Source organism: Sus scrofa, chromosome 5 (assembly GCF_000003025.6).
Source record: "Sus scrofa isolate TJ Tabasco breed Duroc chromosome 5, Sscrofa11.1, whole genome shotgun sequence".
In the NCBI taxonomy this organism is placed as follows: domain Eukaryota; kingdom Metazoa; phylum Chordata; class Mammalia; order Artiodactyla; family Suidae; genus Sus; species Sus scrofa.
Window position 1 is genome coordinate 82,446,159 of NC_010447.5, and position 15,671 is coordinate 82,461,829.

At 44.1% G+C, this 15,671-nt stretch overlaps 1 protein-coding gene across 15 annotated transcripts in view; it reads left to right on the forward strand.

Moving 5' to 3' along the window:
• GNPTAB (N-acetylglucosamine-1-phosphate transferase alpha and beta subunits) overlaps nt 1-14,661 on the forward strand; it is a 196,180-nt gene extending 181,519 nt beyond the window's left edge. For all 15 annotated transcript variants that reach the window (XM_021092665.1, XM_021092666.1, XM_021092667.1 and 12 more), the window contains 6 exons: nt 344-457; nt 3,019-3,104; nt 3,331-3,429; nt 6,806-6,973; nt 10,648-10,738; nt 13,224-14,661. In XM_021092665.1, coding sequence (XP_020948324.1) covers nt 344-457; nt 3,019-3,104; nt 3,331-3,429; nt 6,806-6,973; nt 10,648-10,738; nt 13,224-13,301 — 636 coding nt within the window. In that variant the 3' untranslated portion in view covers nt 13,302-14,661. The remainder of the gene's footprint in view (nt 1-343; nt 458-3,018; nt 3,105-3,330; nt 3,430-6,805; nt 6,974-10,647; nt 10,739-13,223) is intronic.

Consider the following 15,671-nt stretch of genomic DNA (forward strand, 5'->3'; position numbering starts at 1 on the left):
GGTCTTTTTTTTTTTTAGGGGTTGTACCCATCTCCACATGCATCCACGGCATATGGAGGTTCCCAGGCTTGGGCTCCACTCTAAGTTGAAGCTGCTGGCCTACGCCACAGCTACATCAACTCAGGATCTGAGCCTCGTCTTTGACCTACAGCTCAGCTCACAGAAATGCTGGATCCTCCCTCCCATGGAGGGAGGCCAGGCATTGAACCCACATCCTCATGGATGCTAGTCGGGTTCATTAACCGCTGAGCTACGATGGGAACTCCGTCTTTAACATTTTTAAAACCACAGTTGTTACTTGTAATGTACATAGAAGATTTATCCTTTCGTTTTGTTTTATTAGGATTTAACAGGTCTGGAGCACATGTTGATAAATTGTTCGAAAATGCTTCCCGCTAATATCACTCAGCTAAACAACATCCCTCCAACTCAGGAAGCTTACTATGACCCCAATCTGGTGAGTGGCGTGGGTTCTTTTCTGTAAAACAGAGTATATCCTTATCGGTGTTATTTACTTCAGTTCTGCATAGCACTTTACAAACTAGAAATAGGCTCTGTGTTTATAAATCTTTAGTGGAAATTAGTAGCACAGATAATCCAGAATCATGTATACTTTTCTTTGAAATATCTTTTCTCTTTCCTAATGGATGTTAAGCTAATATTGAGATTAGTTGTTTGAATTCTGTAAGCAGACATCCTCTTCACTAAGGATGGCAGAAGATAGCGCCAAAGCATACTCACTGCTCTAGAACAACTGTGAGGATAAAAATTAACCCAGGAAATATTCATCAAATGGAATCCCATCTTTCATCCAAGCTCAGTTGCTCTGATGCTGGCCCTTTCTGAACCTCACCAGTAGGGGCAGTGGATGTTCTACACATAACCTTATCAGAGTGCCATTTGGCTGAAATGATTGGAAGACTCTATTTTTTATTTTTTGTCTTTTCTTGGAAGACTCTTGATTGTAAGACACATCCCAGTTTCAGAAAGATGATAATGTGAAAAAGTGCATTTAGAATTGATGCAAGCATATCACACAGCCATTTATGCAATGCTTACAGTTAATTTTTACTAACATGTATATGGAAAAATGTTTACAATATAAAATTAGTGGGAAAATGGTTATTGCCATATTCAGAATATGATTAGAACTGTGGAAAACTCCCAGAAACCTTCATACATACCCCCCAAAATAATGGGAACGATGGTAGGTTAGATCATAGGTAGTCCTTGGCTTTTGTTTTTTGTTTTTTTTGCCAGAGCATGCAGAAGTTCCCAGGCCAGAAATGGAACACAAACATGAGCCACTGCAGCGACAACTCTGGGATCTCAACCCACTGAGCCACCAGGGGAGCTTCCCCCCCCTTCTTCTTTAGTAAATCATGTCATATATGGTCTTTTGTGTCTGGCTACAGCAGCAGCTACTGCTGCTTTCTTTCTTTCTTTTTTTTTTCTTTTTCTTTTTACAGCTGCATCTGTAGCATATGGAAGTTCCCGGGCTAGGGTTTGAATCGGAGCTACGCCACAGTCACGGCAACACCAGATCTGGGCCACATCTGCGACCTACACTGTAGCTTGCGGCATTGCCAGATCCTTAACCCACCTAATGAGGCCAGGGATTGAACCTGCATCCTCACAGACACCACGCTGGACACTCCTGCTGAGCCACGACGGGAACTCTAAACATAGGTAGTTCTTAATATCCTTTTTTCACATTGGTATTTTTCCATATTTTCTATAATGAATAGTCTTCACTTTCATAATCAGAAAAACACATATTTTTAAAAAATTGACCATCTTTCAAAATGTTCAAGCCCTATAATTAACTGTAGATATTTGTAAATGAATATAGAGAAGAATAATAAATCATATAAAAATCTGATATCCAAAAAAGAGAAATGATCCAATTAGTACTCATTGCACACATCAGGGATGGTATTCTTGGAGGGCCTCATGAAGCACTTTTCTATTTTCCCAAAATTTGGCGTTACCGCCAGCAAAGCTGATAGAATCAACGCTGAGTCATCCGGAGGTCAGTGTCCTAATTTAAAAAAAATGTAATGTCTATGTATTTGTCAACGTATTTCTGGGTATACCTTTCTCCAGGAGGGGCACGATGGGCTGTGAGTTCCAGGCTGTCTTTTCTGATATCTTCTTGGTGTAACCCCAGAGCTTAGGGCAGAGGAGGAAGAAGGGCCAAAGTGTGCTGGGCTCCTAAAGCATCTCCCCTTGATCTGGCCTCGTTGGTCTTCCCTGTCTTTGACCACATCGGGTTGTGTTGACAGGCTGCCTTAGAGGCCACTGATATCACCAGGGAGCTGTGCTCACTCTGTTTCAGTGCTCGATCCAGACTTGTCTTTCATCACTTGTATTTACACATCCATCTCTTTTTCCTTCTTTATAAATTTTGGGTTCCTAGTAAGATGTTGTAATAACTACCCTGCCATACACACTTACACAGAACTCACAGAAGTGTGTTCCTTTCTAAGGAAGATAATCTATGGGGAGAAAACAGTTATTCCTCTTGTGCTTATCCAGGTATGCTAAAGGGTTATTAAGGGATTTTAGGATTTTTTTTTTTAAAGAACCTCGCAGCATTAGTTAACATTACCAAGTGAACTCTTAGCCAAGGTGTTCACTTCATGACTGTAATTAACTATTACATGTAGAAGAGAGTATTTTCTAATTGGACTGTCAGAATGACAGCTTAGCTTATGAGTATCATAAGACCAATTCATTACAGTTTATGTTTGAAATTTATTTTCTTTCTGAAAAAAATTATGCCAGTAACTTATAAGACTTTTAACAGATAGTGTGTAGTAACGTGTGATTAAAATAAAACCGGCAGCCTGCTGGTCATAGTATGCCAATTTGATTTTTTTAAGATAATCCATTAAGATATTCATCTTGTTTACTGAGTCTTTTGGTTCCTCTTTAAATTCTGCACCTGAGGCGAATGCTTCACTTGCGCCCCCACCCCTGTCTTGGCCCTACTGTAATGTCTGTATTTTCCCACAGCCACCAGTCACTAAAAGTCTAGTTACCAACTGTAAGCCAGTGACTGATAAAATCCACAAAGCATATAAGGACAAAAACAAATATAGGTAAGTACTACATCACATGTTTTTTCCTTGTTGAAGAATAATTGTAAGAGTGTGGTATTTTCATAATTTTACCATAGTTCTTAAAGCATTCTTTGAAATTTATATGAGGTTATTTTCTTTAATAATATGGAAAGATTAAGTCACAGTTTTATAAAATGCGTGTTGAAATTTTGTTTTACACATCCACATGATTATTTAAACTTTTCAAATATGTTTTGATAATTAGGTTTGAAATCATGGGAGAAGAAGAGATTGCTTTTAAGATGATTCGTACCAATGTTTCGCATGTGGTTGGCCAATTGGATGATATAAGGAAAAACCCCAGGTACTGCTGGTTTTGTTGTTGTTGTTTTAAATTTGGAGCGTTTTAGGTTCATATTTGAACAGAAAGTACAGAGAATTCCCATAACTTTAAAAATTATCTTTAGTCATGCAGATAAACAGAAAAAGCAGTAGGAATGGGGAGAAGGGAGTGACTTATTTCTGTCTGGCGCAGACTGGAATGCCTAAGGGTGGAGGTAGGGTTTGAACTGAGAGGCAGGAGTTGTGAGTTGAGATTGGGGCCACCCATGCAGAGGGACCTCGGAGTCCAGTGCCATAACTCTTCATCGAGTCTGGGGGTGGGCAGCGTTGTGGGGGACTCCCAGAGCATTTCTGAAAAGGTGCTTCCATCACTTCTCAGCCTTAAGATCAAGGGTAATATCTGTTCTTATCAATTTCATACCTGCTACGTCCTCTGTCTGAGGCCAGTTAGGTTAAATGGATTTTTGGAGCAGGAGGTTGGAATAGGAGCTTGCTCCACTCACTCTGCACATTGACCTGCTACTGCAGGACGTCAGGGATCAGTGGGGTGGGGTGCTTCCAGAGGAGTTGACTTGACCCTGTCTTTCATTTCAAAGTAAAGTTCAGATTAGCTTCTGAGGAAAAAAGGAATGCCACCATAAATGTGAAAATTAACCCAGTAAACTTGCAGTCCTTCTTTGGGGATGAAATTAAATATTCAGGTTTATATAAGCTTTGACAATTTCCAGCCTGGCCCCCTAACAGTTGTCCTAGTTTGATAAAATTGGTTATAAGCTACATTTTTGAGTTTTGGACTTCATGGGAAATATAAAACTGTTAAAATACCCAGGGGGAAACTTAGCATATAAAATTAATCTTTTCATCTGTCTTTTAATCGCTTTTAGAAGTTTTCAGTTTCACCTCATTTATGATTTTAATTATAAAATATGAGAGATACACAATTTCTAGACATTTCAAAGCCACAGTATTTTTTTTTCCCCTAAAAATTCCATTCTTGGAGTTCCCCTCATGGCTCAGTTGTAACAAACCTGATTAGTGTCCATGATGACGCTGGTTCGATCCCTGGCCTTGCTCAGTGGATTAAGGATCTGGTGTTGCAGTGAGCTATGGTATAGTTTGCAGATGTGGCTCAGATCCCGTATTGCTGTGGCATAGGCCGGCAGCGGCAGCTCCAGCTCCAATTCGACACCTAGCCTGGGAACTTCCATATGCCACAGGTGCAGCCCTAAAAAGACAAAAACAAAAGTCCTTTTTTTGGGGAGGAGGTGGTAGAAATTGGAATTTTAAGAAAAATGAAAATACCTGTTTATAATATAGTCGTAAAATCCTACAAGCCAAGTAGACAGTAAACCGTAATAATTGAGACTCCCCGCTTGCAGCTCTTTTTGCACATGTCATTTCCTCTGCGCGAAATGCCCTGCTCTCATTTAAAAAAAAGATAACTTCAGGAGTTCCCATCATGGCTCAGCAGTTAACGAACCCGACTAACATCCATGAGGTTGCAGGTTCCATCCCTGGCCTTGCTCAGTGGGTTAAGGATCTGGCGTTGCCATGAGGTACGAGGTAGGTTGCAGACGAAGTTTGGATTTGGTGTTGCTGTGGCTCTGGCGTAGGCCAGCAGCTACAGCTTCGATTGGATCCCCAGCCTGGGAACCTCCAAGTGCCATGGGTGTGGCCCTAAAAAAGACTAAAAGACAAAATTAAAAAAAGGTAACTTTACGAACCAGTTTTGCTGCTTACGTTTTGCTTCCCCCGTTCTGTCGATTTGCTCTCTGAGTCATTGGTGATGTGCAGTGAGACCAGGGAGAGTTGAGAGTTGTCACCCTGAACTTTGATGTTTTTGTGTCAGGTTAAAAGTTGTTGGGTGAGAGAATTCACAGACAGTTTCATGATCCTGAAAGGGACAGGGTTTTACTAAGAAGACACAAGGCAAAATGGGCTTTTCCAGCAGTGTCTGCCAGGCCCAGGTACCTCCTATGACCCTGAACAGATTTTATCATTTTTAACTCTTGTTCTGTTTTACTTTTGGGGGACTCGTGTTTAAGTCAAGAGTGGAAAGCTAGTCTTCTGACTTTGACTGTAAGGACGGGCTTATTGCAGTCACAGGGAGGCTAGAATGGGCAGTATCGGGGCTCGGCTGCTCTCCTGCCTGCGTGGGCTTCACCCTGAGGTTGGAGAAAGGGCAGCCGCCGCAGACAGGGCAGCTGCTGATTATTTTTAAGTAAATCTTAGTCAGTGTTTCATCCTCCGTAAAATTTTCAGTATGTATGTGTACATTATAAGGACTCTTTGAAAATAACCTCAATACCATAATTTATTCCTTAACATGATAAACTATCTGGCCATTGTACACATTCCCCCATTGTCTTTTTTCGCTGTGCCTGTGGCCCTTGGAAATTCCTAGGTCAGCAATTAAACCTGCGCCACAGCAATAGCCAGAGCTCCTGCAGTGATAATGCCAGGTCCTTAACCCACTGAGCTGCTGGGGAACTCCTTCCCATTGTCTTTTATAGGCATCGTTTTAAACTGTTTGAAATGGTAGCAACTATATTTATTGCAGTTAAGTCTATAGGTTACCCCCATCTCTTTTTTTCAACATATAAATTTTTGCATGCATATATGAAGAAATCAGAGTGGATATATTTTGAAGATTTCTTGAACTTTGGCCTTTTTTGATTGTCTCCCAGTTGTTTAATGTGCTCCTGTGTCCCCATAGTTGCTGTAAATTGTTAGTGAGATCTGGGGGCTCTACTAGACTTGATAAAATTGTAAAAAAAAACAAACAAAAAACCCAACAAATTGAACTTGTGTACTTCAGAAGTGGTGTTATGCCTACCTACCGTTTCAGTGGGCCCTCAGGTTGGTGGGTTTTGCCTTGACAGGAACGTGAAACAAGCCAGGGAAGCACCACTGTAACCTGGTTTTTGCCAGAACTCCAGCATCTTATAGCCTGGTTGGAGATATAGCAAGTCATCAACCTCATATTAATCTACAGCTATTAGGAGCCATCTCTGCCTGGATTATTTACGTGACTCTTCTTAGTAATGTAACTATCAGTTTAGTTTTTCTTCGGGGATGCTAACAGAATGTTCTAGTCAGCCGACTACATTTATTGAACATTTCACTGGGGACATGCCAAATCGAAATTAAAATAACTCACTCCCTTAGCTAGAAGGCACCTTCAAAATTTGTCTCTAGTTCTTTTTTGTCTTACAGGAGGGGACTATCTATAAAGAAAACTTTTAGAGAACATTATTCCCCCGGAGAGTCATATCAGTAGATGCACCAACTTGGGACAGAAGTCCATTTCAGATATATTTGGCATCCACACTTCCTGTTTTGTTAGGTAAGGATCCCTCTTGCAAAAACCAGTAACCCTGGGTCTCTGTTGTTTCTAGGAAGTTTGTTTGCCTGAATGACAACATTGACCACAATCATAAAGATGCCCAGACAGTGAAGGCTGTTCTCAGGGACTTCTACGAATCCATGTTCCCCATACCATCCCAGTTTGAGCTGCCAAGGGAGTATCGGAACCGCTTCCTCCATATGCATGAGCTGCAGGAATGGTAAGTTGTTTGTTTGGTTGTGGGTTTTTTTTTTTTTTGCTTTTTAGGGCTGCACTCACAGCAATATGGAGGTTCCCAGGCTAGGGGTCAAATTGAAGCTACAGCTGCTGGCCTATGCCACGGCCACAGCAACGCAGGATCTGAGCCGAGTCTGCGATCTACACCACAGCTCACGGCAATGCCAGATCCTTAACCCACTGAGCAAGGCTAGGGATTGAACCCGCAACCTCAAAGTTCCTAGTCAGGTTCGTTTCTACTGCACCACGACGGGAACTCCAGGAATGGTAAGTTCTCATGTTTTGTGTTTGTGTCTTTTTAAGAGCAATGAAATTTCTTTACTGTGTTACTTGCTTTAATTTCTTTGTAAACTACATTTATAGTTTTTATTGAGCTCACTGGCCGAGTATATCTACTGAGCCTCATTTGCCATCACGGCCGTCAGAGCGGCAACCCTGTTTCTTGAATATTTGCTATACAGTAGACACTGTCCTGGGCAGTGTATTGACTCTTTAGAGTGAGAGCTGCCGTGCTCACTGCCATGTTACAGATGAGGACGTGGTGACAGAGGTCAAGCGTTTTGCTCAAGATGGCGTCGCTGTTACGCGGCATGTCCAGCGTGGTTCCTGACCTTCTGCACGTTCATTCCTCTGTGTGCCTCGGCTGCCTCATAGTGTCCCTTCTTTAATTTTATTACCAACACTTCATTATAATCTTATCTTTCAGTTGAGGGAAATTTTTGACCCCTTGCCTGCTTACCATGCTGGGTGCTAGGAATATAGGCAAACCTCGGAGATAGGGTGGGTTCTCTTCCAGACCATCACATTTCCCAGGGAGTATGAAGTTATATTTAGACTGTTAAGTATGCAATAGCATATCTAAAAAATGCACCTACCTTAATTTTAAAATACTTGCTAAAAAATGCTAACCATCATCTAAGGCTTTAGCAGGTTGTAGTAATATCAAAGATTATTGATCACAGAGCACTATAATAACAAAAAAAATTAGAATATTGAAAGAATTACCAAGATGTGATACAGAGACTGTTGGAAAGACAGTACCAATAGACTTGCTTGGCAGCAGGGCTGTGAAGTGCAGTAAAGCGAAGCCAATGAAATGAGGTCTGCATGTACAAAGATGAAAGGAACACGGTACCAGCCTTCTCAGGGGCCAGGTGCTCAGTTGTGACGTAGAATGCGCTGGGGTTCAGTGCTGTGGGAGTACAGAGGAGGACAGGGCTGGTTCTTTGAGGGGAGGTGCATGTGGACTTGCTTTGGAATCATGAAAAGGCTGTGGTAGGAGAGAGTTCCGTGCAGGAGACATGCCTGTGCCCGGACCCCGAGGTACAGAAAGCAGTGCTGTGGGGAGCGAGGGGAGCGGTTACAAAGGGCCGTATCCGAGTTAGACAGGGCTTCCCGGGAGACTTTTTAGATGTTTGTCGTCATCATGTGGGGTGGGACTGGAGAAAGGTGTTGAGAGTGAGGCAGTGCTGTCGGGAACTGGAGGAGAGAGGCCAGTAATAAGCATTTCAGTTGTCGCGGAAATGGGTGGTCAAGGCGTGAACCAAAGACGCGGCCCAGAGAATAAAGAGAAGGCAGTAGGCAGAGTTGGGGGAGATTCCAGCGGGAAACAAGCAGACCTCAGCAACTGAACCTCTTCGGTGTCTTGTGGTTGGGTAAGGGAGACAGGTAGCAGGTGTACTGCTGATACCTCCATACCTTTCTTTTCCTAACAAGTTAACATGGCTTCCACGGATGGCCAGGAGTGGCTTCTGACCATTCTCATGCTCCTTGTGCTCAAAGGAAGACGATCTTTGGAATGGTTCCAACTGTCAGCTCCCCAAGTCCAGTTTATGACTAAATCTACCTTCAAGGACCCTATTGAATAAGAAAAGGATTGAGTTTAAAAGTGGTGTGAACAGACCTGGCTCTCCGTGGTGTACAAATGAGACGAAGCAGGTGCGGGACGCGCTGGGCAATTCCCTGACCTGGGCCTGCTTTCTCCTCAGCCTGCTCAGCCTCTGCCTCACCTCTTACTGCAGACCCACCACCCCTATCCTGCTTTCTAGAAACTTTCCTTATTTCATGACCTTGCGCCCAAGTCCGCGTCATCTCCCCCCAGTTTCCTGCAGTGGCTTTCTTCCTGTTCCTTTCTTGGGAATAGTACCTTCTGCACCTGCCAGCCATCCATCCCGTGTGCTTGTCACTCCTTGCAGCCTGTGCGCCCTCATCAGGGCAGAGACGGTCTCTCACTGTCTGGGTCCACATACCTGCCTTGCGCATAGTAGGCGCTCAGTGCACCTCCAGCTGTTACAGGGTTCTGCTTCCTGGGGTGTCTCGGCCCTTCAGAGTACACACACATTCTGAAGGCTGCTGTGGACAGTGGAGCCCACGCTGCTGGCTGTGGATCAGGAGGAAGAGCAGTGGAGGGAGGGCCCCATTTTGAAGATGTGACTTGAGGTAGAGACATCCACTACCAGACAATTGTAAATGAGTCAAACTCAGCGCAGAGGCTTGAATCTGGTGGTCACCCGCACATCTTCTAAGCCTTATGCTAAGTGTTTGTTTAAGCTCCTTAAATTTCCCGATTACAGACGAGGAAACTGCTGTGCTCCCCTGTTTATCCCCATCCTCCTGTCTCCTGGTCCCGGGGATTCTGCCCTCCCGGTGTCTCTTCCAGGGCTAGTTTCTTCCCATTCTCTGCCCCAGTGCAGCCCTCCTCCTTTTCTCCTGCACAGACCAACTGGGCTGCCTGCCTCTGGTCACCTGCCTGTGACACCCAGCCTTCAGGTGGCCACCATTTTCACCCTGATTGTGACTCGCACGCATGTATATCCTCTCCTTTCCCACTAGGGTATCACGTGCAAACCCCGCCGCACGGTTTCCAGAACACCTGCAGGTCACACCCACCTGCTTCCCTGGCTGAACATCCCCAGTGCCTCCACGCCAGGCTTGATCGAGTCCTGCAGGTCCCAGCTTGCAGTTCTGTCAGCGCTCATGCCGTTCTCAGCCACATTCTTGACTTTCCCACTTCGTGGCTTAAATGAAGTGTTACCATCTCTGCAGCTTTCCTCATTTCGCTGTTTTTCCACAAGGCTTTGCGTTTGATATTTCTGTCCATCTTGTGTGATGGCTGGGTGCCCGTCAGCACCTCTGCAGGCTGGCAGATACTTTAGAGCGTGGATGCCTGCGACATGCAGCCGCTTCCGGGCCAAGGATCACACCTGCACCACGACAGCGACAATACCCGATTCTTAACCCAGTAGGCCACCGGGGAGGCTTCTGAGTAGGGACTTCTTACTCACCTCTCTTTATCTATAGGAAGGGTTTATTGGGTTATTGAGTGAATAAATGAATATGAATGAATTAATAAAGATGAAGAGGGCTTTTGTTTGTTAAAAATTCTGATTTTCTTTTGAATTCCTCTGCCCTGCCTGGATGACTTTTATTAATTCAAGTATTTACTATAACAATGAAAATTTCATACTCACATGGGAAATATATAATTACGTTAATATTGTAGTCTTGCCTCCATTGTTTTCATGTTTCACAGCATTGTTTTCGCTAAACTAATACAGTTTGCTAGACTAGTGAATAGTATATAGTTAGGAAAACTAACTAATGATAGTGAAGCCCTCCACAGAGCTGCACTATTGGCTTTCTTTTCTCTCGGAGCAGGAGGGCCTATCGAGACAGACTGAAGTTCTGGACTCATTGCGTGTTGGCCACGTTGATCATGTTTACGATAGTCTCATTTTTTGCTGAACAGGTAAGTTTTATATACTTTATGTGGACATTGAACAGTATTGGTTGTGTTAGTATCTGATTTTTTTGTTAAAGTGATAGAAATTTATAAGAAAATTTTTATGTCTCCTGTGGACTTACAGCTCATATCAAATATATTTCATAATACTCAGGCAGCAAACATAAATTGCTCTTTTTCATTTTTCTACATATATAGCCATTATTTTTTGTACCTGGAACTCAATAAATAAAGCTTTGCAGTTTTAGCCTGAAGTCTCTAAGTCAAAGTGTTTTTGACCGAAAGTCCGCCTCGAATCCTCACCTGATCCTAATTTTTTAGGATCTCTGATTCTCTTGCTTTCCTTTAATCTTTGTCACAGTAGCCAGTGTCTTACCCTCAGGCCTCGCCCTGCTTTGGGGATGGTGCCCGGCCTGGGCCCAGCCTGTCTCCCACTTAGGTTTCCCCTGCAGGTGCACACCCAGTCTAGAGTAAGAGGGAGAGTCGCGAGGTAAAAAGGAGAGCAGAGGATCCTCATTAGGCTGCAGCAGGTGTGAAATGCTCTGGGGTTTAAAAAAAAAAAAGTATTTAAGAAGGGAGGGAATGGTGTCTGGGCTGAGCTGACCTACACAGGGCAGGCAAACCCCGCCTCGGCCTCCACTGCAGGTGACTGTTGGGTGGCCCTTTTCCCGCTGTCACGATGGGAACCTGGCACTGAGTTTACTCACACTGAGGCGGCGGCAGTGGCCTAAGAACTGGGAACCTTGGGATCAACAGCTCTGGGCTTCCTGCTGCCGATGGAAGAAAATTCAGGAACTAAGGTTGTGGCAGGCGAGCAGGACTGCAGTGTAAACCTCCGCTACTTCCCAGGGACAGAAATCTTGTTCTGGATCTGGCTGTCATTGTTCCTGGAGAGTAAACATCTTAGGGGGAAAAAAAGACTCTACTGGAGTTCCTGTTGTAGCTCAGCGGTCATGAACCCAGCTAGCATCCATGAAGATGTGGGTTTGATCCCTGGCCTCTCTCGGTGGGTTGAGGATCTGGCATTGCTGTGAGCTGTGGTGTAGGTCACAGATGCGGCTCAGATCCTGTGTTGCTGTGGTTGGAGTGGAGGCTGGCAGCTACAGCTCCAATTCAACCCCTAGCCTGGGAACTTCCATATGCAGCATATACGGCCCTAAAAAGAAAAAAAAAAAAAAAGACCGTACCAGGTTTTAGAACAGAGGTCCAATGAGGAACCCAAGTGAGCTGTGTGCTGGCCTGTGGTACAGGAGGCGACGCAGGCTGAAAGGAGCAGCTGCTGGCAGTGCAAGGGTTGGGAGGGTCTCTCATCACTGTTGTTTGTACCAACAGAGAGCAGAGGACCAGAGAGGCAGGAGGAGGGGGAGAGGAAGAGTAAATCCCCTCTCCTCCCCAGCACCTTGCACTTCACCTACTTAATTCCTTAACTTCCCCCACACTCACCAACGAGCCGGTGCTCCCCGTGCCCCGGAAGCGCAGCTCATCATCCAGACCATGGTGGCCCCTGCCTGGGCAAAGCCCTGCTTCCTTCTCAGGCTGGAGGGATAGAAAGTGAAACTGTAGAACAGGTTTTTCTCATAGAAACTTTATCACAGTGATCAGGTTCTAGTTCAGATGTATCATGGAGAAACTTTCTGTTAGAATGAAGTTTTTATTCAAGTTCTAAGCTACTAAGTTACAAATGAACTTTTGCGTTTTAGTCCATTCATAAATCTCCAAATAACCAGAGCAATAACCATTGGGCATTATGTGTAAGTATAAGAGGGAAAAATGGTATAGAATTGGAGGCGGGGAGGTCAGGCTCCCAGCATGCAGAAGTTCCTGGGCCAGGGATCAAACCCATGGAACTCCTAGAATTCTTACATTAAAATCCTAGGTTGCACATATGTAGTCGTTTTCAAACCCAGAGACGGTATCTTAAGAGCTGAAGATTCAGTTTTCTTGAAAATAAATATATGTGGTAATTTCTATGTAAAATTCTATAGTTTTTATAGGTCTTAAACATGACCTATAAAATGAAAACCAAGATATTTTTAATTTTCATTGGTTTAAATACCTTGTGGAGGGGTCCCTGTTGTGGCACAGCGGGTTAAGGACCCAGAAGAGTCTCCATGAGGATGTGGGTTTGATCCCAGGCCTCACTCAGTGGGTTAAGGATCTGGCATTGCCGCAAGCTGATGCACAGGTCACAGATGCGCTCAGGTCCAGTGTTGCGTGGCTGTGACGCAGGCTGGCAGCTGCAGCTCTGATTCGACCCCTAGCCTGAGAGCTTCCATATGCTGCAGGTGTGACTATAAAAAAAAAGAAAAAATTAGGTATCTAGACATATTGACCCTACACCGCCAGTGAAGTTAGTGGTTGGTTTTGTTTGATAGAGATTTGTTTGCTGTCTTTTGTTTACATACAGCACTGCGGAAACAACCTTCAGGGAGAAAGCTAAAGTTTGTCAACCTGGAGAATTAAATGTTATTTTCTTTCTTTCCTCCTTTAGTTAATTGCGCTTAAGCGGAAGATATTCCCCCGCAGGAGGATACACAAGGAAGCTAGTCCTGATCGAATCAGGGTATAAGAAGATCTTCGTTTGAAAACCTACCTCAGCATTACTGAGCATTTAAGACCCGGCATCACAGAGGTGTCTTCACGATGTGAAGCTTAGCCAGCCTGGCCTGAAGAAGGAGAAACACCCAGCACAATGCCTGTTTTCCGGAGTGAATATAGCCTACTGACCAGGAATTACTTACCCAACACACAGAAAATGTGTGTGTTGAGCAGCTCTGGTTTTAGTTTTAAAGCATTTGCTCGTGGACCTGTCTGTTGTTCTTTAAATGAAAAGTCGCCGATGAGGGGCAGCACTGGTTGCTGTGGGAGCTGAGCGGCTAACTAGCGTGAGAAGCCTGGGCCGGCTGGCGCGCTGAGGGGCCCCAGTCTGGTGCAGGCCAAAGCTTTTTGCTCTGGTTTTACATCTGGGTGTTTTTTACGTTTGTTTCTTTTTTCCATTTTCCATTTTTAAAGTAAGTAGCTGACTTAATTAGCTACCCTTGCTTTTGAACACAGTGAATTGGGATGTCTGAACATGTTTTTATACATCTTATTTAAATAAAGCATCAATATCCCCTCCTATTGGCATATCTAAATTATGGATTTTACGGACACTCAAGACTCTATGATCTTAACACACTCACCGCTCCTGACGAGCTCAGTGACTGTCATCGATTCACTTTAGCCCCTGAAGAAGACTGTGATTTCAAGTGGAGGCCTGATTACAAAGGGCTAGAGTCAAGTTGCAGAGCTACTCGCCAGATGTACTTATGATTTGAAGGTGTACATATCCAGACAGAAGTGCTGCATTTTAGAAATGAGTGGAGCTGATGGCCCTGGCCCGTGACGTCCTCATCAGTATATTCCAGTCTCTGTCTCTCTCAGTCACTTTCATGTAATGCAGGGTCAGCAACCGTTTTCTGTAAAAAAAAACAAACAAAAAAAACCCCACGTAGTAAATATTTGCAGGCCACATCTTCTATGTTGCATATCTTTGGTTTAGTTTAGTTTTTTGTTTTGTTTTGTAACAATCCTTTTTAAAATGTCAAAACCATGTCTAACTTTGCAGCTGTACAAAAACAGGCCAGCAGCTGGGTTTGGGCCATCACCTGCTGACCACTGGCGTAGAGAATTAGTATTTTGATGTGGGGGTTAGCCCTGACGTTCAGCCATACTTTATTTATACTGTGGATTTCTGGAGACCAGATCCATGAGTCCTTTTTGAACCCTGACCGTTATTTTAGATCATGATCTTAACAGTATTGCTGCAAAATGGCATATATGTTTTGTAAAAAGAACCTGTAAATAACCTTGTTTGTGCTGTAAGAGTTACGTATTTCAAAAATGGATGTCATATAAAAACTTAAAATTTTTTCTGCTTTGATTTTGAATCTTTGAGGAGTCAGTTTATTGTTATCCAGATTCAGCAATCTTTGCGATTAGAGGGCATGTCGAGGTTGGTCCTGAACATGACCGAACTTAAGTGGGAAATAGTGAAAGGAGAGGGGGTAGTATTACAACCTGCAGAATGCTATTGTATGGAGGAAAGTCAGGTCTAAATGGAATTGAGGTGGTAAAAATTAGGGTTATCTGGGTATCATTTGGAGGAGGTTATCATTCTTACAGTAAAGAATCCTAGAAAAGTTAGAGAAATGAGCATTTGAGTGTGGTGGAGATGTCTCTGGTCTAGTGAATATAATCCACACCTTATTTGCAGCTTAATAGATAATGAGATGAATAATAGAATCAGAATCCTCATAGAACTATTCATCTAATGATTCAGTAGAATCATTGGAACAAAGCTGATGAGTAAGTCAAAAGGTCTTCAAGAACCGCAAGGTCTCAGAACCAACAGTTCACATGAAATCCTCTGGGAGGCCAGTGTGTGATACGGAAGAGGGAGAACCGCTCATCCTGCCTGACCTCAAGGAGGTGCCTCCAGAATGCCCAGGCTTCATGGGCAGAGGTTCAAAGCCCCACATCAGTTTTGGGGGGGCGGGGAGACATGCCCTTGGCATGCAAGTTCCCGGGCCAGGGATGGAACCTGCCCCACAACAGTGACACCACCAGATCCTTACCCCACTGAGCCACCAGGCAACTCTGAAAACCCCACATCTTAGATGCTGTTATCGAGGACCCCAGGGCCAGGAAGATTATGTGACTTGTCTGAGGTCTCACAGCCAATCAGAGGCAGAGGTGGGTCAGAGCCCAGGTGTCCCTTCCTCATCCCCTCCAGGCCGTGGTGACTCTCCAGGACACAGGGCCATGTGTGAGTGAATAGCACCCTCTGTAGTGAGACTCACTGGGTTCGAGTCCTTCCTTGCTCGTAGACACGGATGGCCAAGATCCAGCTTTCTCTTCTATAAGGTGGGAGGTAATACTGGTATCAGAGGCTTCTGGT